The sequence below is a fragment of the Acomys russatus genome, chromosome 1 (assembly GCF_903995435.1).
Source record: "Acomys russatus chromosome 1, mAcoRus1.1, whole genome shotgun sequence".
NCBI classification, from domain to species: Eukaryota; Metazoa; Chordata; class Mammalia; order Rodentia; family Muridae; genus Acomys; species Acomys russatus.
The window spans coordinates 2,689,939-2,715,295 of NC_067137.1; the positions used below are offsets into that span (position 1 = coordinate 2,689,939).

Consider the following 25,357-nt stretch of genomic DNA (forward strand, 5'->3'; position numbering starts at 1 on the left):
CGTTCAAAACATTCTAATGTCATGGGGCAGGGTTTCAGCAGATTATTTCAATGTCCTTTGAAAATCATTTACTCTTCTCAGAACTTATTTTCTATATCAGGCATGAGCCCCTGTGCTTGGGATATCTGACCAAATGTTATTTTATAGATAGTTGAGGCTGTTAATATACTTTTTATTTCTGTCCTGACATTGCCTTCTCCATTACTCTGTAACAGTGTAAATTTGATGTCATTTTCTTATAAAAATGATTACTAGTGATCAGCATTTAATGGCACTAACTCTTCAAATCCTGAACATACACTTGGAGGTCTATTTAAATTTGATTTTTTATTTTACTCAGTGTGTGTGTGTGTGTGTGTGTGTGTGTGTGTGTGTGTGTGTGTGTGTGTTATATCTGGTATGTGCATGTCTGTGAGGGTGTGTGGCCCATCCCTGTGCCTCTGGAAGTTGATGTTGGGTGTCTTACTCTATCACTCTGCCTCTGCTTTCCACTCATTTTTAAACACACCAAACCTGGCGCTCACCAACTGATGAAGCTGGCTGACTAGCAGGCCCTGGGGTCCATTTGATCTCAGAGCTTACACTATATTAGTCTTTTATAGGGTTGTTAGACACCTGAATTCATTACCTTATGCATACATAACAAGCACTATACTGACCAAGTGCGTTCACTAGGCCTATTTTATTCAGTCTTCACATGACATGATTTTATGTCCTAAACACTTTTGCCACTTTGCCATACCCAAAGTCATATTTTCACTTTCAGTATTATTTCCCCTTAGAGTTTTCATCAGATGCATTTATTTCCACAGAATAGACCCTTAGCAAACTCAGCCTTTTACAGAATGGAGTGAACCCAGGACTCACACTGCTCCTTTTACCTTTTATCATTTTCTATGTCTGCTGAATCGCAGTTCTATATAAACGTTGATGCTTTTGTCCATAAGTTCATTTCCCTACAACGTAATACTACTAGAGATATGTTTGATTACAAGGGAGGTTTTTGAATTATTATTCTACAAGAAAATTCACTGTAAAAGAATGGGACGGAGTATTCATTTTACCTGCTCTAAAAATACAGTATTAACCTACTATTCTTTAAGAATTGTCTTAGATTGAAATTTAAAGGCAATAATATTGGATGACATGGGGTGGAATACTGGAGAAGATGACCAATGATAATGGGTAATCAAATACTACATTGCTACATTATGAGTTTAAATCTTCTCTCTTAATGAACAAAAATAACAAAGAACGCATACAATTTGTTATTATTAGATAGTGACAGAGACCTCTTAGGGCCCATTTTATTCTCATCAGTACCCCAGTCGAATTTTCTGAGATGAGACAAATACAGTCTGTGTTCTTCATTCTGTTAACCAGTGATCAGAAATAGTTGACAGGCATGTCAAACGTGGCTGTAGCCACTGAGGAGCTAAGTTATTGCCATGATTTAATTCCAACTGGAATGCTTATTGTTGACACAGCTTTGCTAACTTCTGTGTTGAATCATGTAGTTAGGAAAAGGCTACCTGTCATTGTACTATCACACACACACATATAAACTGAGCACTTGGAAATAGGAATCAGAATGATGATGAGTTTATTTGCATCCTTAGCTACAGAAACATAGCAAGATCAGGCCTCAAAGAGTCAAGGGATGATCCTAGTTCAATTGAAGGGCGGTTGACTTAATCTCTATTCCTATTTATACAAGTATTAACTATACAATCAGATATATAAAGAAGTCTGTAGCTTATTTATAGCTTATAATAAATAGAAAAACTGTTCAGTAGGTTTAAGGTGTAGATATGTTACTAATAATGTAAATATATTTATTATGGTTTTCTTAATCTACTTTTGTTAGATTTTATAACAGAAAAAAAACAATTTAAGAAGCAAAGTTCAGCTTTTCTCGTGAAATGCAGAAGAGCTGGATGTGTGTCTGTGGAACCACAAGTCAATGTGATGACACATTACTCTATGTTGTATTTGTAAGCATGGGTTTGTTCTTGGTTTTGTTTTTTAAGGTTGGCTCTAAAACTACTTTTGAGGCTGAGAAGTAGAAAGGAATTTTCTTTTTAAATTCAAGTCATTATTATATAATAGTCTTTGTAAGCATTTTAAAGAAATATATAAGTTGTACAATAAACACCTAATGACCTAAATTTTCAGCCTCAAAATTGTGTCCAAGATATGCAGTTTCTTTTTCTAACAATCATAGACTCATTTATACTATGTTAAGAATTAAGTGTGTATGGCCTTTCTATTATGTTACTTCAAGAATGAATCAATCGGCTTGGAATGATGGAGTAACATTTTAAGATGTCTTATATGATCACAAATGAATTCTTTATTTTTATTCATGCACCTTTGCTTAAAGGGAACTTAACATGTTAGGAAAACATTAAATGAGAAATTTAGATCAATAAATCAACAGGTAGAGGCTCCATGGCTCGGGCCTATGGTGTCCTCTTACCCATAGACTAGCGCTCAAGTCAATTAATTACTAAGAGGTTAGTTCAAAACTAGTTGTATGCCTCTCCAATGGTGTCAGGCTGGTTATATTATGAACCAGATCTTTTCCTTTAATTTATTATGTAAAATATTAAAACAAAAACCTGAAATTTGATGGATTTTTCCCTCCTGATTCAGATACTAAAACCATGACTCTCTTGTCTAGCTCCTAAGAGATTTACTGCACAACAAATACATAAAGTATTATTTTATCTGATGTGCATTTCTAAATAAAATGAGAAAACAAATGGACTTCATATGGCAAATTCATATTGGATAACATCAATGAAAAATCTTTGCAGTTGAATGAAGATATTTTTTATTTCAGATGTGTTTCAAAGGAAGCAAAATACATTGGGCTGTAAATAAAATGCAATGTTTCCTTTAAGTTTGAAGGACAACAATATTTGTAGAATATTCTGCCCTTCATTTCAAAGAGTTGGAATGCTTATGGGTAAATAAAATTAAGAACTCTGGCCTTACCATTAAATCAAAGATTTTTCTAGATATGCTTTTTACCTTAGAAAGCAAATTATTCTAACAATAGAAGAAGAATGTTAAGACTATTTTCCTTTGACTTTATAGAATCAACAAAAACTTTCAATCAATTAAGAAAGTTTTCCCCCACAATGTTTCTGCTACTTTCAACTTGATAAATGAGACAGTTCAGTCTCCCGGGAGTCTTCTTGTTCCTTAAGCTCTCTGGATGACTTGAGTGAGTCACTCAGCCACACCAAGCTCACTAATGAGAAAATATGATGATTAGAAGATGTCACTGGGAGCACACGAAAAATGGAAATGACTATTCTGCATTAGTTTCTTATTTTTACTGTGTCCTGTAGAACAGATGGACAACATTCCTTGAGAACTTCCTAACATTTACTCATATTTTACAAAAACTTAGTTTCTCTGATAGCTTTCTACTTTCATTAGAGTAGACTGGTTGATTCTGAAGAGAAAGATAAAGTTTCACATTCCTTGGCTTCAGTTATTACTTTTGGGAAGTACTTCCAAAAAACTACAACTTACACATATTGCATCTGTCCCCGTGAGGCTGCTGGTACCATATCGATTGTTACCTGAAAAGCTGATTTCATGTGTTTAAACCTCAGGTCATTGTAGTCTGAATGGTTTTACTTCTGGAGGTGGGTGGAAGCTCCTCACACCTGTTTTCTTCCTGTATAAATAGTCGACACTGAAAAGATTATTAAATATTTGTTGTCTTATTACAATATTTTAGTCTAAATTGAGAGTTTCTTGGAATTTTTAAATCTTATCTAATTACCTTAATGAGAAAGAAAATACATTTCAATGCTTCCTACAAAAATTTAATATTAACCATCAATGCCAGTACTTGCAAATATCTTGAAGTTTGCACACAAGGCAATATGAACAATGAAAACTTCTGAGCAGTTTAAATAGTCCTTTAATTATTCAGTGTATTTTTAGGTGGTTAGCAAATGTGTGAAACTATTATTGAATTTAAAATTACAATTTGAAACAGTTCTTACTTTGAAATAAAATCTGGCTTTTAGTACATATAAAAATACTTAATGGGTAACTCAGTTACATTATATAAATAGCTTTATTTTATGTAATATATGCAAATTTAATTTGTTAGGCACTAAATTTAGCTTTCTTTTTATAATATAGTTTAGTCATATTTTATGCAAACTCCTCTGAATTTCATGACAAAATTCTTTTGCTTTTTCTTAGAAAAATTAAACAGATGTGTTTTGGATGTTCTGAAATTCCCAAGTCTAGACAAGTAGTCATAAGTATTTTAAAGTTTGTTTGAAACATCTCTGTGATAGTGATTTATAAACAACAAAACAAACAAACAGAACACTGTCCTCAGAGATAGTCAATGTTTCCTTTAGAAGAGGGTCAGCTTCATTTAGTGGAGTTTATTTTCTATGTCAACAATGCAAAGATTATAATACACTGTGCCGTGTTCTCTATTGTAGACACACAGGCCAGAAGACTGCTATTGATCTGTTTGTAGAGAAAACTACATTGAACACTGGGATCCTGGGTGCACCAAGTAACATGGACAGGCACATTCAAAACTCTGGTCCCAGATTTTTTGTTTAGGCTTTCTAAATATCACTACTTCAGACTCAGAGAAGGGCAGACTCTGCTCTTCTGAAGTAGCTTTCTTTGGACCATCTTGAACATTGTGGAACAGCTCAGTAGGAAAGCTCTTGGGAAAAACACTGCTCAATGTTATCTGTCAATCCCATATGAGAAAGCACTTATTACTCAGTAAGTCATGCCAACATGGCTAAGTGGCTTAAGCAGATGCATCATAGACAGTGTTCACTACCATTTTATGCAATGGTTCATTCCTACGTTCAACTCCTGAGATAAATGTGGAAATATCCAGCTGGAAATCTCTATGTCGTAACTAAAAGTAAAAAAATAAAACAACAACAAAAGCTTTCACAAATACTTGTAATGATCTCTCATGTGAAGACATTACCTTATAACGTAGGACTCATTGAATATGTTTTATAATAGGCTGACCAATTTTTGGGATGCCTCAGACAACATCAGTACCACAGCAGGGTGAAGTGCTTCTCCCTTTCTTCTGCTGCCCTTGCTCCTCTCCTCCTTTTCTTCTCATTATTCTAAGACTCAACACTAAGGTAGAACATTTTTAATTTAATACCCATGTCTTTTTACTTTCTAAAAAATGTTAGATCTGCTGAGATAATCTCTCTCTGGCTGCACTTGACCTACACTGAGCTCCCTTTCCACTCCTGAGCAGGGAAAGAGCTGGCTGCCTCCACTCACATTGGCTGCACTCATGCCCCTGCATCAGGACTTGGAGCGGGCTGGTAAAAGAAGCTTGGAATTTCATTTGGGTGGTTTTGGAACAGGAGCTGAGGCCATCTGTTTAAAAAAAATTGTTGTGTAATTTGCCTGATTCTTACCCAGAACTGTTTCTTTCCACTTGTAAGTGTTCATAATAGACCTTTATGCTTTGTTTATGTTTGAACTTCCTCTGGCTCTGGACAGTTTCTCTCTTCCTGTGGCCTGGTGCTGCATAAATCTGCAGTCTCAGTGATGCCCTTCGTTTCCTAATCCTTGAAGTGTCCTCAGACTATTGAGGTTTTCTAAAGGCTTTCACTGCCGATACTAAAAGAAAAAATAAATAAATAACAGCCAACCAAAGCTTAATCCTGTGCCACCATGGGAACCAGAACCTTCCTTCCTGGCATTTAGTTCCTGCAGCAAGGGATGAAGTCTTAAGAAGCAATGTGAGGAGCTAGAAAATGGGAGGCTAGATGCTCCAGATCTGTTGAATGGACCAGGACATAGAACTGTGGTTTTATTCCTGTTGCTTTCTATCGCCAGCACCAGTATTGCATCTGTGTGAACCTTAGCAGTGCCAGTTTGGATGGAAGAGAAAGGAAAGTAAGCACAATGACGGGAGCTAGTCACAGGCAAGTGAAAGAAAAGGAAGGAAACCAAGTGCAAAGTTGCCTGGTTCCTGGTAGCTTTGTTGGCGAAACCTTAAGGTCTGCAATGGCACACAAACTGACCTTTGCTGTATGTTAAATGAGAACTCTCATACTATTCAACATATTGATTGGTTATACAAAAAATTGTTATTGGTAGCATTTTATTTCAAAATTTGTTTGCTCATCAAGATTCAGTTTCTGATTTGGGGGTGGGGTAGGGGGTATACTGAATCAAATACATTCATTTTTCTATTTATTTTTTTCTTTTTCTAGATGCATAGACTTAAGAATAAGCACAGAAACTGTGACTAGAGATTTTTAGACCAGATGCCTGGGGTCCAACAAGCTAAATAGTTTAAGCTTCACCATCTGAATCATCAGGCCAATTACAGACCAGCAATTATTTTTTTAAAAAGCAAAGATATGGAAGGATCTAGTGTCTCCATATCTACTTTAGGAATTCTGACATGAATTTTAGGTTCAGCAGAGGGCAAGGGATATGCAGAATTAGGCAAGCCTTGTCAGTGTGTCGTCCTACTAAGCTCCATGATTGCCTCAGCTCCTGTCGTTCAAGGTGTTTCCATAAATTGTTAATCATTAGCATCACTAGTGGAAATCCTCTGGTTTCTGCACAGTGACTACTTTAGCTCTAGGTGCAGTGTCACCTTGAAGAATTCCCTACACTTGGGTGGTGGGGTGGTGGAGGGGTTGGGGAAGGTCAGGGCCTGTGGCATCTGTCCTAGAGATCTTGTTCTTGTTGGAATGCAAGGTGACTTTGTTCATGACAATGACTTCTCTGTGTGAATTCACCCTTAAATGAGAGTGACATGTGTTAAGAAGGCAGACTCAAGTAGGAATGAGACCTGACCCAAAATAAAGGAGACAGAGAACAAAGAAGGCTGAGATGCCAGGTGTTCATCTTCCACTTGGCCCCCTATGGGCCCAACTCAGCTCTCAAAACTACAGGGAAAGCAGCTTCTGAGTATCGTGATAGACTCTTCTACTGTCTTTGCATTCTTGCAAGCCAGGAGCCAAAGAAACAAATTTCAATAGCATATTTCTCCAGGAACTCAAAGAGACACAGGCAGTGTCCTGCTGCTTGCCTTTATACCAGCACATAGTCACCATGAAGGATACCCCAGTATCTGATTGCCATTTGTGTGAGGGAAGTAGGTTTTAAAGAAATAAACAGGAAAACATTTTCACGGGTTTCAATTTCTGGCTTTTACACAGCTAGGGAATACAAATGCAAGATTTTCATACATGGCACAGTAATGACAGTAGAGTTGATTATTTCCAGACCTGCTCGTGCACCAGTACGATTAGATCTGCGAAACCCAGAAGCCAGGGTTTTTACACAGAAGAGATTTGTCTTCATTGACAAGGTCTACAGGTAAGGCAGGTGGATTGCTTTCTACTTTCCGTTAAGCCAAAAGTAAACCGCTGTACATTCAGCCTGTCCAGAATCAGTTCCTCCCTAGTGCTGCTTGAAACCCAGCAGCATCTGTTTACATAACATTTTCTTCTAATTGAGCATCTGCTATCTCCTGTAAGGCTGGAAGACTAGAGGGGGGAAAAAGTGCCTCAGGATGGATGGAGAACCATCCGTTAGAGTTGCAGCTGCACTGTGAAATAATGCACGGGCTAGCCTCAGGTCAACAAATTTTAACTATCCAGGTCAGCAAATGGAAGGAGGAGAGAGAAGATTGAGATTTTGTGTTCTTTTTCCTTTTTTTTTTTCTTTGTTTAGTTTCTTTGTTCAGTGTGTGTATGAGTGTGTGTGTGCGTGTGTGTGTGTATGTGTATGTGTGTGTTTCCCTGTTATTAAATCTGAAAATTATAGAAACCTAAGGCAAGTCTGATTGAAGCCATCTTTCTTCTGCATGTTTTAGCTGAAATTAACATATCCCCTTATATTTTGCTCTAATATTTCAGCTCTTTGGAAAATCCAAATATTCTGAGATAATTTTTCTTAACCTATATGCAGGTCAGGATTGGTTGTACACTGGGCCTGAGTTAGGTGTATTCTTTCCCTGAGTAAGAACGGAGGAAATCTTAATGTCAGGACAGGATCCACAGAAATGCTTTTGGGTCTTTTCATCTCCTAACAGTAAAAGGCAGCTGTCATTTGTGGATGGAGCCAATGAGGTTAACCTAAGTCACTACTGTATGCTTTTCTTCTTTTCCTTACAGAATTCATAATATCAGAGGAATTGATTCGCCTCAGAATTTAAGGTTTTATTTCATTTTATGAAGATACTGAATAATCATTGAAAAAAATGCCTTGAGTAGAAAATTAAGTTTCCAGGGGAACTAGCATATATCATAAACATTATAATTATTTGTTTAATTCCAATATAAAGCAGTAAAATAACACTTAAATATTTGTGCTTATGTCATGTCAGAATTCCTATCAATAAGTAATTAATTCAATTTATTTATTTAAAAAATTAAAAATAAAAAAATTTAGAACATACCAAATATTTGAATTTTTAAAAATGTTTCTTTTGAAATTAAACATTTCAAATCAAATATTGCCCGAAATGTGTTTCCACTAATCAGCTAATGTTAAAGTTAACACATTTAATATTAAAATTCATTAATACACTGATGTATTTCAGTTTCCAGTTATATTATTCACACAAATTATTATTCTAGATTCATTGATCACTTCATTCACTGGAAAAGGATCACTTATAAGTATAAATGGCCTATCAGTACTCAGATTTCTATGTACATATCACTTTACTTTTTAACCACTTTTGTTCAAATGACCCCTGTATAATGTACAGTTAATTAAGCAAATACGTATGAGACTAGAATTTCAGTCAATATAACTATCTACTAAAACGCTTTGGTAAGTATTAAAACCTGGCTTTTGCCCTGGATTCTCAAGATTGCTTTCCCTTCCATTTCACTCCTATCTGCCAATGTCTTCGTGTCAGATAGGACTTTTATTGCTCAGTATTAATCAACTGAAACCCTGTACAATTAAATGAGCTATATCTATTAAATATATTTAAACGTTTATAGTATGTTTTTATATACATACGTACACATATGAAAATATATTTAAAATATAAAATACATGTGAAAGCACAAGAAAACCTCATTAAGCCTTAGCTTAACCACATTCACAGCCACATAAGAAAAGAATGGCAAAGTGACAATGTCATGACTGGCTAGTGCACTCTTTTGCTGTGGTCAATTTCTCTAATCACCATGTTTTCAACAACATCTTAATAAATTACAGCATATTGCATTTCATAATGAAACTTAACCTTGTGTTTTAAAAGCATAAATTATAGATATCAGTTGCATAAATTCATACTGAATTATTCTAAAGAAGTGATTAGAAACACTCAAAAGCAAGGGACAGTGTATAAAACATTTGACAGAATAGAATAATTTTTGGTGAAATTTCACAGCTATTTCAATTAGCTTTAAAAAACACCAGAAATTTCCACCAATATATAGAAATAAAACCTTTTAGAATTGCTTTAAAAAATATCAAAATTAAAATACATTTAAAAATTGCCTGGAAGGACCTTGCTAGCTATCTGAAGTAACCATACCGCTCACTTTACATGGAGCACTTCAAGACTCATTAACAAGCAACCCTTTGTTCAGCACTTGACTGCTATTGTGATTTTGTCTCACATCTGTAAATGGCGCCTATGGGAGGGAACCAGCTCCCCTGTGGTTTTGTTTTTTCCTTGAATGGCAGTGATGGAGCACTTGCATGATGTGTTTGGTGCCTTGCATGAGGAAGACATGCAAAGGCAAGGTCCAGTCTGCATGCTGCTTAATGAATGTTTTTCCTTTTCTCTCCTTCCTTGTCATGTGCTTTCAGAAGACAACAATGTCGAAGGTGGGTGCTTTCTACCTTATTTTCCAACTCCTCTTTGTTTTTTGTTTTTTGTTTTTTATTTTACTTCTCAGTATTAATAGAGTACATCTCAAATATAGACGGTAAGTTGACCTTTCTGAACACCCATTGGTTTACAGTTTTGTATCGTTTTGCATATAGAACAAATATGCACTCTCAATCCCATTCCTCTCAGGGATTAAAAAAAAACCTCCTTAAATCATATTTCCAGTGCATGATACATTTCAGCAGCCTATAGGAGTCTTAGAATACTTAATGCAATGTTCTGTATGGAAAATGATACAGTGCTACTTCTTTTATTTTGAGAAACAAAATATTTCTTTGCAGTTTCCAACACAGTGCATGATCCTGTCTCTTCCTCCCCTTCCTTCCTCCCTTTCTTCTTTCCTCCCTTGCTTTCTTTTTTCCTTTCTTTCCTTTTTGTGGAACAAAGTTGGAAATGTTTACCATCCTGTCATTTTGACTTCCTTGGTTTGTTTGAGATTATTTGAATTATCAAATAGCATAAACAAAACACTGAGAACTAGTAAAGAGCATACATTTAGATTGAAATCAAAGTCATTAGGAGTGGAAATGAAAGCTCGCATCTATACCATAAGATCACGGGTAAGTATATTTCTAACATTTAGTATGTGTTAAAACTATGAGAACTGATTCAAATTTTCTTAGATAATCTCAACCATGGAATTTTGAGGAAGTTACATATTTTTACCATTGGTTCCTCCAAACATTTTTCAACATTTTATTGTTAAAGAACTTGAGTGAAATAGTCACAATGCTATCAACCAAATGTTGAAAAGATAGACACACACAAAAGCATTAGCTACTACAGAAAAATAGACAAAAGAGAAGGTTTTCATTATTACATGCATATTTTTTAAAAATGTTCTTGCTGTATAGCTCAGCCTGTAGAGCAGGCTGACCTCAAAGTCACAGACATCACCTCCCTTTACCTTCTGAGTGCAACCACATCTGGCTATGTTATGTAGTCACAGCAGTAACAGTTACATTTAGAGTGCAGTGATTTCATACAAACAGCTGTATTTCTTCAGATGAATGATTTCTTGCAAATGGGTACAAAGAAAGTGACAGATTAGTACAACTGAGGTGACTAAGAGGTCATTTCTCATAGAAAAGAACACTTCAGTTTAATACAACACTGATCAGTAGGTAATCAGCATCAAATTTTTGATTCTTTCATGGACAATAATAATTAACAAACTGTTCTGATATTTAAGCAAAATAGATGAAGACTTCTAAAGAAATCAGGTATCATTTTCCCCAAACGTTGGTTTTGTATATTACTTCAGATTTTTTCCATAATTTTAATTGTGTTTACATATACTTTTGGCCACTAATTGAAATTGAAAGCTGTAAAAATTTCTTCTGCATTTTATACCATTTTATACCATTTTTTCTTTGTTTGAGTCTTTAAGGGGATTAAAATCAGCCTATTAAGTATGAATCCTTCTTTGAAACCACAGACTGCTTTGGTGCAAGGCCTTGGTAAAATACTCAGAATATAAGCCCCTAATCTTTTGTAATAAACTGATTACATCATAGTTTTAATATCTGTGTTTACAATGTGACTTTAACAACGCAGCCACTGTTAAAGGAGTCTTTGGGGATTTATGAATTTTTCCCTTCTTCATGCAGTGCCAAAGCCACTCTAAATTTCCAAGTATTCTAACATTTAGGTCTCCGTAAAACCTAGATCTTACCCAAAATAATTTTCTGATATATCCTTTAAAACAATGTTAGAAGTACAAAGATGATATTAGAATGGAAATATAAATTAAAAGTGAAGTGAAATGGAAAAAATTTAAAACCTGACCAAGTGAACCTCTTCTTTATGGTGTAAAGCATAGAGAATTAATCACAATATAAAATATTTTATTTGCCTATGTGATTATTTTTGTTGACGTCACTCTGGAAGTAGAGAGACATACTATGTCCTAGAAACATCACACTTCATTGTTAAGTACTTTCCATGTTTTGTGTGATTATATGATGATTTTAATTATATCCGCCTTACACAGATATCAGAATACATTTAAGTCTGAAAAAACAGACAGAGGCAAATGGCACATGATGTTCCGCAGCTCAAAGTTTCAAACATAGCTTGAGCAGCACCACAAACTGAAAACCAAACTCTTGACATATACCCAAGAGTAAGAGCTTTGTTTCTGAATTGGGACTAAGCAACCATGATTTATGCTTTTCGGTTAAAATTATTGTTTTAGATAACAGGAGAGCTGCTAAGTCAACCCCAGATCTGGGCATGGCAGCACACTTGAGGGGCTGGCACATGACGACTGTCCTTGAGGTTAGCTTCTGCTGCACATTGAGAATGTGCTTTAAAACCAATCAAAGCAAGAATAATCTCTGCAGTTTTCTTTAGAAAAAATTATTTAGTGAAAAATTCTTGGTAACACCATATCCCGTTGTATAACTCAAGTAAATATAGGAACATGAACACAGATCAACATTAAAATGATAAAAGTTTTGATTCTCATGAAGAATTAATTGAACCTATTTAAAACTGAGCCACTATGTCTTAATCACATGATTGTGTTGTAAATTCAAGCTTTTCAACTGCATGTCTAATTATCTTGTTTTTGCATTTTAACAAATATAATCACTTGCTACATGTGTCAGACAGAGAGTGACATTCTGCATTGTCATTTTAATGTGACTAAGCCCCATCCCCATTTAATTACGAAACTCCTCATTTTTTTTGAGAGAGGAAAAAGATCAGACCCAGCCCATGTTGAAGACTTTACTTTGGGTGTTTAGAAAACATGATTTCATCATTGAACAATGGTACACCCTTTGGGGAACAATGTTCCAAAATGTCTTATCAAATGGCTTGAAGGGCAGATGCACTATTTAAGGGACTGGTTGGATTTTAAATCATGCTCTCATAATTTTGACTGTTCTGATCCTTAGAAAACACTGCTCAGCATGTGCTCATATTTAACTCTGGCCCAAAGCATTCCAACCGAGGCTTGAGAGAATGTTTTTCATTTGCCTCTGTGATACAGACATGTCTCATAGGAAGCAAGATGTCTGTCACTGAACATTTTTGTCACCGTGACAACTCTGCCTTCCCATGCTCCCTTGTTTATTGCTGACTGTGCTCTTGTTTCCCTTCAAGGTCTGGCGCACCTGATGATGGGCGACCAAGGTATGGGCTCTGCTCCTTTTCCACTCTGCTTTCAGTGTTTCTTGTTCTGTAGCTGCTTTAAACCATCGCTGCAAAGTATGGGCGGATGCTTGGACATGATGTGGCTGCAAGTGAAATCCATAGCTTTTGTCCACATTTTTTCATGATTTTATCTTTTTATTGGTTTGGTGTTGGTTGGTCCTGTGACACGTGTTTCCCTCCATCCCTTGCACTGTTACATCTGCAAATAAATAGGACAGAAGAAACTGTGGCTGCGATCTTCGCTTTACTTATCAGAATACACAGGAAGAGTGCTTGCAGTGAAGAAAAGCCGAGAGCAGTCAGAAGCTAACATCTGAAAACACCCAGTCTCACCTGCTACATTAGGAGTCCATTTGTCATCCATGCATGGCAGTTTGGAAACATGCAGACAGCTTTGGCATTTGGCTTCTAGAGTGCTGATCGTAGCATTTCATGCAACCAACACTTTTCTACATATGGCCATTGAGATCCTACTTTTATGTAATCTTTTAACATAAGCATGGGCTTCGAATCCCTTGCATGTACTGGCCTGTAAAAACAGGCAGATTTCTCAGAATGTGTGGACTGCCTTTCCATTTGTCTTCAAAACATTGTTTATGCTTTCTTGTCTTGTTTAATTTTTCAGAAGGCAGTGCATTTACATATAGTCATAATTCTTCTTGTTCTTTTTCTCCTCTTTATTCTCTTTGTCTGGAAATCCTTTCTTCATGGACCCATTTCATCAAATGCATAGGTAAAAGTAAAGGTACTACATTATTATTATTTTGTTTCTTATTATCATCTGTGTAAATTACAGCGTGTCTAAGTTATGCAAATGAAAGTAGACCTTTGGCATTGGTAATGGGTACTGGGTGGTAGGTATGTATGTTAATGAATGTTTACAAACTTAAGGTAAGAAAGGATCCATCAAAATATTTCAGCGTTGCCTTCCCATCTTCATGTTTTGCTTTTTAGACTAATTTTTTTCATGTCATTTGCTTACATAATTAGTATGTTTAGAAATTAACTATAGGTTGTGGTGTCAGTTCCCGAATTATCATTTAGTGGTAGTTACATGATAAGTGTAATAACCATAAATATATCTTCCTCAAACACTCAACTCCGACTGAGCATGCCTACCCTGTTCATTGTGACTGATGTAAGCCTCATCAACAGCCCAGCTTCAGGCTTGCACTGCTCTGGGTTCTTACCTTGGTGTCTGCTAGATGCCATAGAAGCACACTGACATGATGGTGCTTCCAAAAGGCAGCACTGCAACACTGACATGGACAGAGAGACAAGGCAAGCCTGCCCTTCCTTTTTGCAAACTATCATTCAGAATGTTAATGGCAGCTGCATATTTCTTCGTCACTTGGTAAGTCAGGCGTGAGTACTCTGACAATGTGGAATAAAAATCAGAGGAAGCACGTTCAATTCACTATTTAGAGCCATCTACATTATGTTTAGTTTTAAAAGGAAGTAAGTAACTCACAATCTTGGCAAATGTTTAGAATGACCTTTATTTGTTTTAAATTGTGTAATAGTTAATATTCCCTTGGTCTCTAATTCTGAAATGTTATCTGTGAAAACAGGAATATGTCGTTTCCTTGAATAAATATATCTTTCTTACGTGCTCAACATTATATACATTCTTATGTGATGAAAGTTAAATTAGTGACTAGGATAAGCGCTCACAACTCTACCCTCTTATATTTGTGTCATCTAGCCTGAAGCCTGCTTAAAGAATGCATCTGAACATGAGACAAACACTAAGAAATAACGCTTGTGTAAATTTGTAAAACAGGTTTTAGAAACAAATGTTTGAGTTCTGAAAGTCAGTATTATACCTGTCTCAGCTTTGCTTGGTTGGGCATTTGCAGTCTGTAGTTATTGTGCCACTTTTGTGACTCACTGTGGGTATTTCCTAAATCCTTTGCCTGAGGCCAGCTTCCCATGGACAGCTAACTCCAGTGCGTGTGTCCCAACATTCTATGTATTGTTCTGTGTGTGGACGCAGGGTTTGAGGTCACGTGTAGAAAACTGTGTTGTAAATGTTTGTATCTGTGTATCCATATGTTTGTACAAATATATAAACACAGATTTTAAGTGTATACACTCATCCATTATACTCCTAAAGAGAAACTCTTGTAATAGTAATGGGAACAACATTGCCAATTATATAACTAAACATATGGAATAGCTCATGTTTATGTCCAACTGGGATGTATTGGGTGCAATTAATGGTGAGTGTCACTTCAGTTTTACTATGTCAGTCTTAAATGTTTGTGTTAGTATATGTAACAGATTTTTATCAGTTTTTAAAATCAAATTTTCTACCCCAATACAAAGCTACAGAGGAAAAATATTGTGTTTTTCTATTTCATTCGTTTTTAAAAGATCATTGGCTTCTAATGAATGTGTTTTATATTAAATGGGGGTGGTATTTTGAATATCAGAGTAGTTACCATTATTATTTTAGATACATAAAGATGAAATACATGGTTTGTCAATCATTCACTGTGAATAAGTTTACCAAATCTACATTTACAACCTAAAGAATGTGACTGTCATAACATCACAGTCAGACTATCAACATACCACATGAATAAGTTAGTATACAGGACAGAACTTAGTAAGAGAGCAACTAAATGTGTAGAAATGAAGTAAAGGTAAGGATGCCATGAATCCAGGACAGTGTATTTATGCCTTGTGTCACTCAGCAGGAAGACTCAAATATATTGTCTAATAGCTTTATTCTGTAGCTTTCCACATCAGCTAAAATGCTACTTGTGCGTTAAAAATATGTGGCCTATGAAAAATAGCTAGTTTGCACTGTAATCTCGTGTTTCTCAAATCTTTACATCACCATGTAATGCTGAAACACTTTCCACTCCACTTTTCTCTGCTGTAGTGAATTAATAGCCTTTGAACTGAACCTTTGCAAACTAATATATATTTGGTGCTGGTATCCAGAAGCAAAATTAAATTTAAGAACATCAGTCATCACTATTGTTTTAATTTCTTTTGTGTGAGTTTTTGTTATTTACTAAATCCCAGTGCCCAGTTAGAGATGGATGCATTTCATTTAATGAAGATACGAAAGACGCAAGTAAAAAGGAGGGCTGTCTGGATCAGCCTCTTCATCCTCCCGAATTCTTGCCCCAGAAGGCAGCACTGGACCTGACTCTGACTTCTGATGGACGCTTCACAAGTAATGTGGACCCTCTTCCATCTCATTCAGAGTTTGGAATTTGGAAAATATTTTACCAATTGGGTTTGACAAAAATGGCTAAGGCAGATGGATACACGTTAGGATTCGAGGGATGGTAGGACCATGATGAATGAAAGAAGTGCCTTCTCATTATTTTGTGTTGTCCATAGATTTTTAAGTTGTTCATTTTGTTTCAAACTTTAGAGTCAATAATTTAAATTTGCCTTGTGATTTCTAAGAGGAAACATGTCATTTTCAGCTAAATATAATTAAGAATAAACTCCATCTCAATGAAATATAGCTTTCTTTTGTAGTGCCCAGAGCAAGGCTAGCAGCTGCTAGCTTTATGTGACTCCAAATAATCTTCAGGGTATTGTTTGTTGTTTTTGCTCTTACATTTTTTCACTTGAAAATTGTCAAAGACATTATTTTTAGCATCACTAATAATACTAATTTATTCTATTTTTACTTAGAACCTTAAATTAGGCACTTTCCTAGATATTTAATATTTTCCTTCTCCCTTTCTTTGTGTGCGTGTGGGGGGGTTGCAGGTATTTATGCACTAGCAAACATGCTTGCACATGCACATGTATGTTTGTCTATGTGTAACTGTTCACATCATTCCAACAGTTGTATATTTTTTAATATACTTATTTGGATTTTCTGAAACAATGAATGCCTCTTTAAATCAAGAAAAATAGCAATAAATTATACATGCAAATCAAGTCATAATTTCTGGTCAGTAGCTGAAGAGAAGACGATAATTACTACCTAGTTACATGTTGATGCTTTGAAGAAAGTTTTGTAATTTACTTCATAGCGTGTGATTGTAATTATACATTTGTATGCTCTGTTCTACTTCGTGTTGCCGTTTCCCAGTAGAGTGGAAGCTCCACGAGGGCAGGAAATTCATGTTTCTTGTTGACCATTGTATTTCTAGGATTTTTTTTCTTACTGTATCTTGAATTTGCCATTTTCATGACATTAGTGCATACAGTGTACTATGTTGGACAAGAAGGAGAATGAGTCAATGTAGATAAAGTAAGAGATAAATGGGATGAGAAAAGTTTAGGTATCCAAAAGAAAGTAGTATAGGATTATGAAGAAACTGTCTCTTCTCTAAATATGTTTCTCTTTTAACTTTTGTCACAAAGCTGCTATAAGACTACCTAGAAATGCATCACTCTGACATAATTTTCATTTGCCTTTGCATACTCAACAGTGGATTTCTAAAGAAAAATAGATCCCAGGTACTTTGGTATTTAATTTTCATGGTCTTCAGGCTCAGAAGAAGAATTACAGGCAACTGATGATAACTTGGAAAAGAAAATTTCACTTTCTCCAAGGATGAGGCCTTGATATGTTTTTCAAATTTTAATGTCATTTACTGACACAGGGAAAAAGAACCAAATTTTATTTTAAAACATTCTATTAATGAGACAACAGATATATGGCTTCCATGAAATTCAGCTCTACAGTATCCTTGCCTTGTGACTTCATCCAAGTTCTTCTAATTTTCTTAACTCCAGTGTGTCATAAATTGGGAGTGCTAAGCTGCTCTAAACGTCCAAATTGAAGTCTTATATTATGATATGTTTATTTAGTGTCTTATAGAAATATGCATCCTACACTATGTATTTAAATAATTGCTCATTTGAATCTATTAGATGAATATTTATTATTTGATTATTCATGACCCCAGATGTTTACAGAAGGCCAAAGTTTTGTAAGTAAAACTACGAAATTTGTTTTTGCATATTTTTAAACTGCATTACCCCTGTGGTATTCCTCACATTAGTTAATCAATCAGAATCAATCCTAAGAAAAATCAAAACAATTTTTTTTCAAAATTAGTACTTGGATTCCTTAAAAATTGACAACAGCATTCAATATTGTATTGTTTTAAAAACAATATGTGATATCATGTCTATCATGTCATGATAGTCCAGTAGACTAAGCTCACTCTTAGAATAAATTTGATATTATTAGTATGTAGATGCAAACCTCTTCCTCCAACCCCCGCCGTGTGTGTATGTGTCTGTATGTGTGTTTCTGTTAGACTGCTACAACAAAATGTCCTGGATTAGGTTAGCTTCTAAACAGAAATTTATTTGTCACAGTTCCAGAATCTGGAAAGTCCAATGTCAAGGTGTCAGTGCATTTATTGTGCAAAGAGGGCTGAGGGCTGGCCCACTGGCTATCGCACAACTACTTGTGGTGTAAAGTGACAATGGGATCTCTGGAATCATGTATTGGACAAAAACGTCATTCATGAGGGACCCTCCCTCATAACCCAGTGACTTCCCTAAGTTCTCGCTGTGCCCATCACCAGTTCCAACAAGTGACTTCTGGGGAGACACTGACATTCAATCCTAACATTTGCCACCCTTTTTGTTCCTGTGCTTCAACTCTTCTTTGCCACAGGGGAACATTGTGCAGTGCTCGACATCTGTTCACCAGCACCCTGATGTGCCTGAGCTTTTAGAACTTCTAAATATATTTTACTGTGGCTTCAGGTTTCCAATTCAATTATGAAATAATCATATTTTATTTTGAATTGATCCTTAAGGCATATTTTCTCCTTTAGCTCCCTATCATGAAGTAGTCTCCATTGCTCAAAAGAGTGTGTTTTGTGGTATAATCTTACTGTGTTGAAATCTTCTTGATTTTTTTTTTTTCATTTGTGAAAGATAAGTCATAATTTGTCTTTAGCTGTCTGTCATTGTGGCTTCTGCCATTGCAATTCCGGATCTTCCTTATTCCATATGGGCAAAAGAGGAGCTTTCTGACCGCTCTATGTGGTCTTCACTTTATCTTTATATTAATGTCCATCAGCTCCGTCTGCAGCAAATACAGGTCACTTCAAGAACACATGTTGTTTTTTCTACGATTTAATTTCTCTCATGTTTATAAACAGTAAATCTCAACTGTTTTCATTCTTTGTAATATTGGGTTGATAAAAAGAAATACCCCGTGTTCTTATGAATTCTGTTCATAGCCATATATTTAAATACTGATTAAATAAGAATTTTATTAGACTTACAGAATATTAACCACTGTGCATGGAACATAGAAAATCTCCATGCTATTTGTAGAAAGATGAAGCTGTGTAACTAGAAAATTTCATGTTTTCCTCAAAGATGCTGCAAACCACGTTTAAATATTGACATAATATGTTTAAAAAGAATATACCTTTCTAAAATTATTATCTTATTTACCAAACTGAAAATCAGTTTTGTTCATCTCAATATTTTTAATAACCTCTTCTAGTATGGAGGGGGTACTTTATAAATAGTAGAGCAGATAGATCGGCATATTTTTAAAAACTATATAATTCTATATGACATAAAACTACATAATTTCTCATAGCAATTAATTGATACAAACAGAACTTTGAATCTCATGGGATCTATGGGCAGATTAAGTTAGAAATCTTAAAAGCAACAATTTAACTCAGTGTCAGAGGAGAGCACATGTACTATGGCATGGGAAACTGTGAACAAAACTGAAATAGCTGATAAAAATGAGCCTTATAGACACTTCAAAGATTTTCTTCCAAATATATACTAATAATTGTGACCTTGTTTTGTCTGATATTTTCCAAGATAAAGTTAGAAGGGAACTGTTACAAAACCTTGTCCAGGATCCATGACATCTCATTTTCGAGTTTTCAATTTAGAGTAGTGATAGCCAACATGGTAACCTGGTGCTATTTACACTATAGTGGGTAAGAGTCATGAATTCCCACCCTGGATGTAGGCTCCATATTCACCCTGTCTTGACCTTGAATGCACTACTTAACCTTTGACTCAGGAGGCTGATGCACAAGGATTCCCATGTGCTCCAGAACAACCTGAGCTACACTGTAAGATCTTATCTCAAAACAGATCAACAGCACCAAATGAAGAACAACAATCTATAAAAATTTAACCTCATATGTCTAACTTGTAAGATTTGTAATATAAGTTAATAAAATAATCTATACCCAAAGGTGATGACAAGCTGCAAATATCCTTAGTCCTGGCTGTTGTGAGTCAGAATTAGTGTGAACGGCACACTGCTACACAGGCTATAGGGGCACGCTTTGCAGAATGGATGCTTTCCTGATATTAAGAAATATATTTAAAATTAATAAATAAATTAATTAATACAAATGAAAAAATGTATATAACCACACTGATAAACAGTTACTGCTTTCCAGGATAAGGCTCTACATTTTCAATTTATACTTATAGAAAAGGTCCCTCACACATATCAAAGAAGGTTCTTCCTCTTCTTTGGTTATTTACCTTGGAGGTGCTATGTGCCTGAGACCACAGGACAGCACACTCAGAATTGACACAGATGGATATCTCAGAATCGGTGTATTTACTTTCAGCCAAGTAAAATTTAGGATGTTCCCAAGGCTGTGAAGCAAGACTATTTTCTTTTTCATTTTACAATCATTTTATTATGTAACACAGATATAGTCTATGAAATTATGCCACCAAGGCCATGAATTAGATCATTCAGAAAATCAAAACACATTATGAGATTTTAAAACCACATTTTATTTTATTTTTTTGGCCAAAGTTACATGGTCAACGGACCCTGCTTTGTGCTTGGTTTTCTGTAGTTGGCATTATAATGTATTTATACAATTGGAAAAAATTAAATTATCCACTTAACGAAACAACCAAATTTATATTGGACTAGAATGATGCCAATGAGATGAAAAGCCATAAATTGGTCGATTGTGACTCCTCTTGGCAAGGAAGCCTTTGTAGCCAAGCTAGCTAGCTCTGTCTCTAAAAAACATTCCTAGTAGCTAACTCTGCAAGAAATATGCAAGAATTAATGACAGCTAGGGATTTTGAAGCTCATTGATCTCAAATATATTTGCTGGCTTATTATAACTATCTTTCTACTGATTGTGAAATGAAAGATTACATATGTGACCCACAGTCAAAGTCACCTGCAATTCCTTGTCCAGTGGTTGTTTTCATTGACCCACCATACTTGAGTAGAGGCGTTTTCTTCCATGGGATTGATATATGTTAGAGTCACTATACTAGAAGAACAGAGAAGCCAGCAAGCACTCCTCAATAAGTCTCACTCTGGAGATGACAAATGTGAGTATTATTCCCTTGGCTTTCTGTTCTGTCATTAAATATAGGAGGAATGACAATAATCTTTTAGGCTACTCCAATTGGCCCTTTTCTTCAATATTAAAAATATGACATTCTTTATGGAGCTCCTGACTACACCTCCTCCATCCTTCCATCCCTGAACTCTTACATGCAACTCATCGTGTTTTGCTGGAGGCCCTGTGGGAACACAGGGGAAGGGGATGCAGGCTATCCAGATGAGACCTGATAGACTGTGGTCAGAAAGAGGACTCCACCTGTCAGATGTCTAGGGGAGGGGAATAAGGTGAAAGAGGGGGAGAGGGTGGGAACAGGAAGATAAGAAAGAGGCGATTACAATCATGATGTAATAAAAATAAATTATAATAAAAGAATAAAAATTGAAAAGGAAAGAAAGAAAAAGAAGGAAAGAAAGAAAGAAAGAGAAGACATTCCTTAACCCAGAGGACCACTCTCTAAGCAAGCACTCAAGTGTTTCTCTTTCCTGTTAAGGCATGTGAACAGTTGTCCATGCACCAGAACAACCTTGAGACCATTCCCTTTGTTGTAAAAGAGTAGTTCTTAAAATGATTGCCCAACACACATAGGCCCAAATTAGCTGAGGCGTAATTTTTAAAAACAAAAAATTTCAAGGGACTTAAGAGTTTTATTCATACCAAGAAGAGACTTGATACCCTATGAGCATAAACAGGGGGAAGAGGTCCCCATCAGTCACAATCATAGGGGAGGGGAGTAAGAGGAAATGGGAGGGAGGGAGGAATGGGAGGATACAAGAGATGGGATAACAATTGAGATGTATTATGAATAAATTAATAAAAATACATATATAAATACATATATAAAAAAGAGACTGAATTTTCCCAAGGCCAGTGAAAAATAAAATGTATTCGGTATGAGAAAAAAAGAGTTATATTCAATAGGTTCATGGCATTTTGGCATTGTGTGCTTAAAACAAAACAAAATGAATGAAACAAAGCCCCAGTATTCTTTCCAAGAAGAGTTAAAGCACCAGGTAGCTACTGCAAACTCAGCAAAATGGTTTCTGCTTTTCAACTGATATGTATTTGAACTTCATGGTGATGAGGTCTTGTTGGTTAATTTTCCGTACAGTGACATAGCTATGCTAACTCACTCCACAATGTTTCCAAGTTAAGTTTTATCATTCTTGAAAAGAATAAACATTTACTTTAAGAACATTTCTCCTACTGAGAAAGATGTGCTTGGTCACCTGTCTTTAATTCCTCCAACTAAAAAGTTGTTTCCCTTCTAGTTTAGTAGTCATTCAATTTTTTTAAACTCTTTCTATAGAGGTCATTAAATTATCTATGATGTACAGTTCAGACTGTATTTTCACAACTTTCGAACTTTTAAAATGATTCCTGTTTATGGATTCTCTATACCACATTTATGATCAGTCTCAAGAGTAAAATCTGTTAAAGAGACTGACAGAAAAAGGTTGAGTAAGAAATAGTGAGCAAACATAAAATATGTCACATTGGCTTCTTCCTGGATATTACACTAAAAAAGTCATTAAGTAGAAATATGTCATTTGAACAAAGTTCATGGCTTAGGAAGGAGACATTTGATCCCATCAGGTTATTAAAAAAGAGAGAGAATAATCTTGGAGACATTAAAAAATAACACATAAATGTGCATTTAAAAATCTAAGAGGAAGTGATTAAAAGAAACATATACATAAGAAAAAGCAGTCTGAAGATTGCTGAAGATGGCAAAGCTGAGCTCTTCTCTTGGCAGGAAGAAATGATCTTGTAGATACAATGACCCTAAGACATTATTTATTTCTCCAGGCAGAGTAGATATGGAAGAGCAATTATAGTAGCTGAAGAGGGCCATTTTAGGATCTAGAAAGCTCGTTCTAGAGCTGGTTGCATATTTTATTTAATTTAAGGGGTCAGTGAATTTATATTCTCATCAAAGATAAATCTCTCAGTAGCCCCAACCTGCTGAAAAAATAATTCTAAGTAATAAATCTAACTGATGCATCTGCTCTTAGTGATCTGGTGATATGGGACACTAGACAAGAGCATTTTACTGTGAGAGAAACATCATAGATAACATTTATAGCCTTTTGGTTAGCCTTTGTGAGGTCTCTGCTGAGTTGGAAGCCATTAGCTCACTGTCATGGTTGGTGCATGACTCACATAGGGAAGTTGAACATGATAGAAAGAACCTAAGTTTGGGGGATAAAGGATTTCCTGTGTTAATAGTAAACATTCACCCACTGCACATGCTGTCACTTGTAGATCAAACTAGTCAGAATGGGCTCTAATATTGGGCTTAATATTTTCTTCTGTTGTAAGATTATCTAGCAGGATGGCAGTGGTGTTCATTTTTCTATTAAACACTGAGACCTATAATGACAGGAATTTTTTTTTTGTATTGAGGAGAGTTGTCACCCATTGAAGATAATAAAACTCAACAAAAATCATGTACTATACCTCATCTTATTCAAAATCCTAGAAATAATTGATGCCAAGTCTGTAGCCAATAGTCATGCAGATTGAAATGGGTATGATTACAATTAGATCCCAAACACTATATTATTAGCTTTGTGTCTTTAGTCAAATTAAAACTATTTGCATTATTGTAGTGATTAAATATGAAAAGGTCAAATCATATGATGTATTTCTAGAGAATAGCAAGTGTTCACCTGAAGAACATGTGAAGAATTAAATGTTCATTGATGATTAAAATAAAATTGACTTATTTTTCAAGGAAAATCAAAAGAAATTTTTTGACCTACATAAAGGAAAGATAAATGAAAAATAATTCTTCTCATCCTGAGTATACATATTTCTAAAGCTCAGAGAGTTCCAGATGTTGAGAAGTGAAGTGAGATGAAAAGGACTATCAGAAGTAGTAATATCACACACATACACACACATAAAACTTGGTCTGCACAAGACATACATATATATGCATTTATACACACACATATTTTTTGAGATAGTGACTTATGTAGTACAGGTTAGCCGTACACTTTCTATATGACAGAGGACAACTTTGAACTTCTGGGCCTCTGTTACCACCTCCTAATGCTGAGAACACAGGCATATGGCACCATGCTTGTTTTTAGGATATGCTAGGAACCAAACTCAGAGCTTCCTGTTGCTAGGCTAGACTCTTAGGTCAGCTATATCCTCAGTCCAGTGAAGGCTTTTATTTTATCTTTAACTAAGTGAAAAGACAAACAAAACCCTCACAACACACCTGACATAAGCAAAGGAATGGTAATTACCAACTGGTGCCAACATCCTTTTTGAGTCTACATAACAAAGACAAGGAATTTTCCTTTAACATCAATAACAAAAAATGCCCTTGGTTAAGCTATTAAGGTCCTATTAACAATTAATTGGTTTCAACACAATCAGATGAGACTTTCTCTGTAATTGCTTCTCAAGAAAATGCTCAGGTTGCTTTTGACTTGTTTTGTTTAATTGCTTCACTTCATTAAAAAAGAATATAGGATGAAAAAAATCACAATCACCTCCTGCCCTTGAATGCTCTTCCAGGTTTTCCTTCGGAGAGTTGTTTTTTTTTTTTTTTTTTTTTTGTTTGTTTGTTTATCTTTATTTTTAAGGTATGGGAGTTGTATACCAGTAAACGGAGCTTAGTAAAGGGCTTGGGACAAGAACAGATGTGATTTTATGTGTTAGAGAAAAGCAATTGTGAAATCCAGTACAACCAGAAATGCATGTAAAGTTTTTGAGAATGGAAAAGGAATTAAATGACAACTAATAGCACTATGACATTGGACAAAGCTACACAAGCCTCGGAATTAAACAGCCCAGGAACAAAACTGCATTCTTCTACAACAGCGTAGATCTAAACTTGGCTTGAAAGCTCAGAGGCAGAGTAGAGCTGACGCCTCTGAAAATAACAACTTAAAGTAAATTGTGTAATTCTTTACAGTTGTTAACTTGAATAAAAATATTCCTG

The 25,357-nt window shown here is 35.4% G+C and overlaps 1 protein-coding gene across 29 annotated transcripts in view; it reads left to right on the top strand.

Annotated features, from left to right (window-relative positions):
• The window catches only part of Nrxn1 (neurexin 1), a 1,084,885-nt gene that overhangs the window by 84,217 nt on the left and 975,311 nt on the right, over positions 1-25,357 (top strand). For 18 of the 29 annotated variants that reach the window (XM_051154322.1, XM_051154409.1, XM_051155231.1 and 15 more), the window contains exon 2: positions 13,031-13,060. The exons of 9 other annotated variants lie outside the window; for them this stretch is intronic. In XM_051154322.1, the coding sequence (XP_051010279.1) occupies positions 13,031-13,060 (30 nt within the window). Of the gene's footprint in view, positions 1-9,837; positions 9,976-13,030; positions 13,061-13,814; positions 14,221-25,357 lie in introns of those variants that run through there. 2 more of the 29 variants (XM_051156490.1, XM_051156420.1) reach the window with 2 other exon arrangements.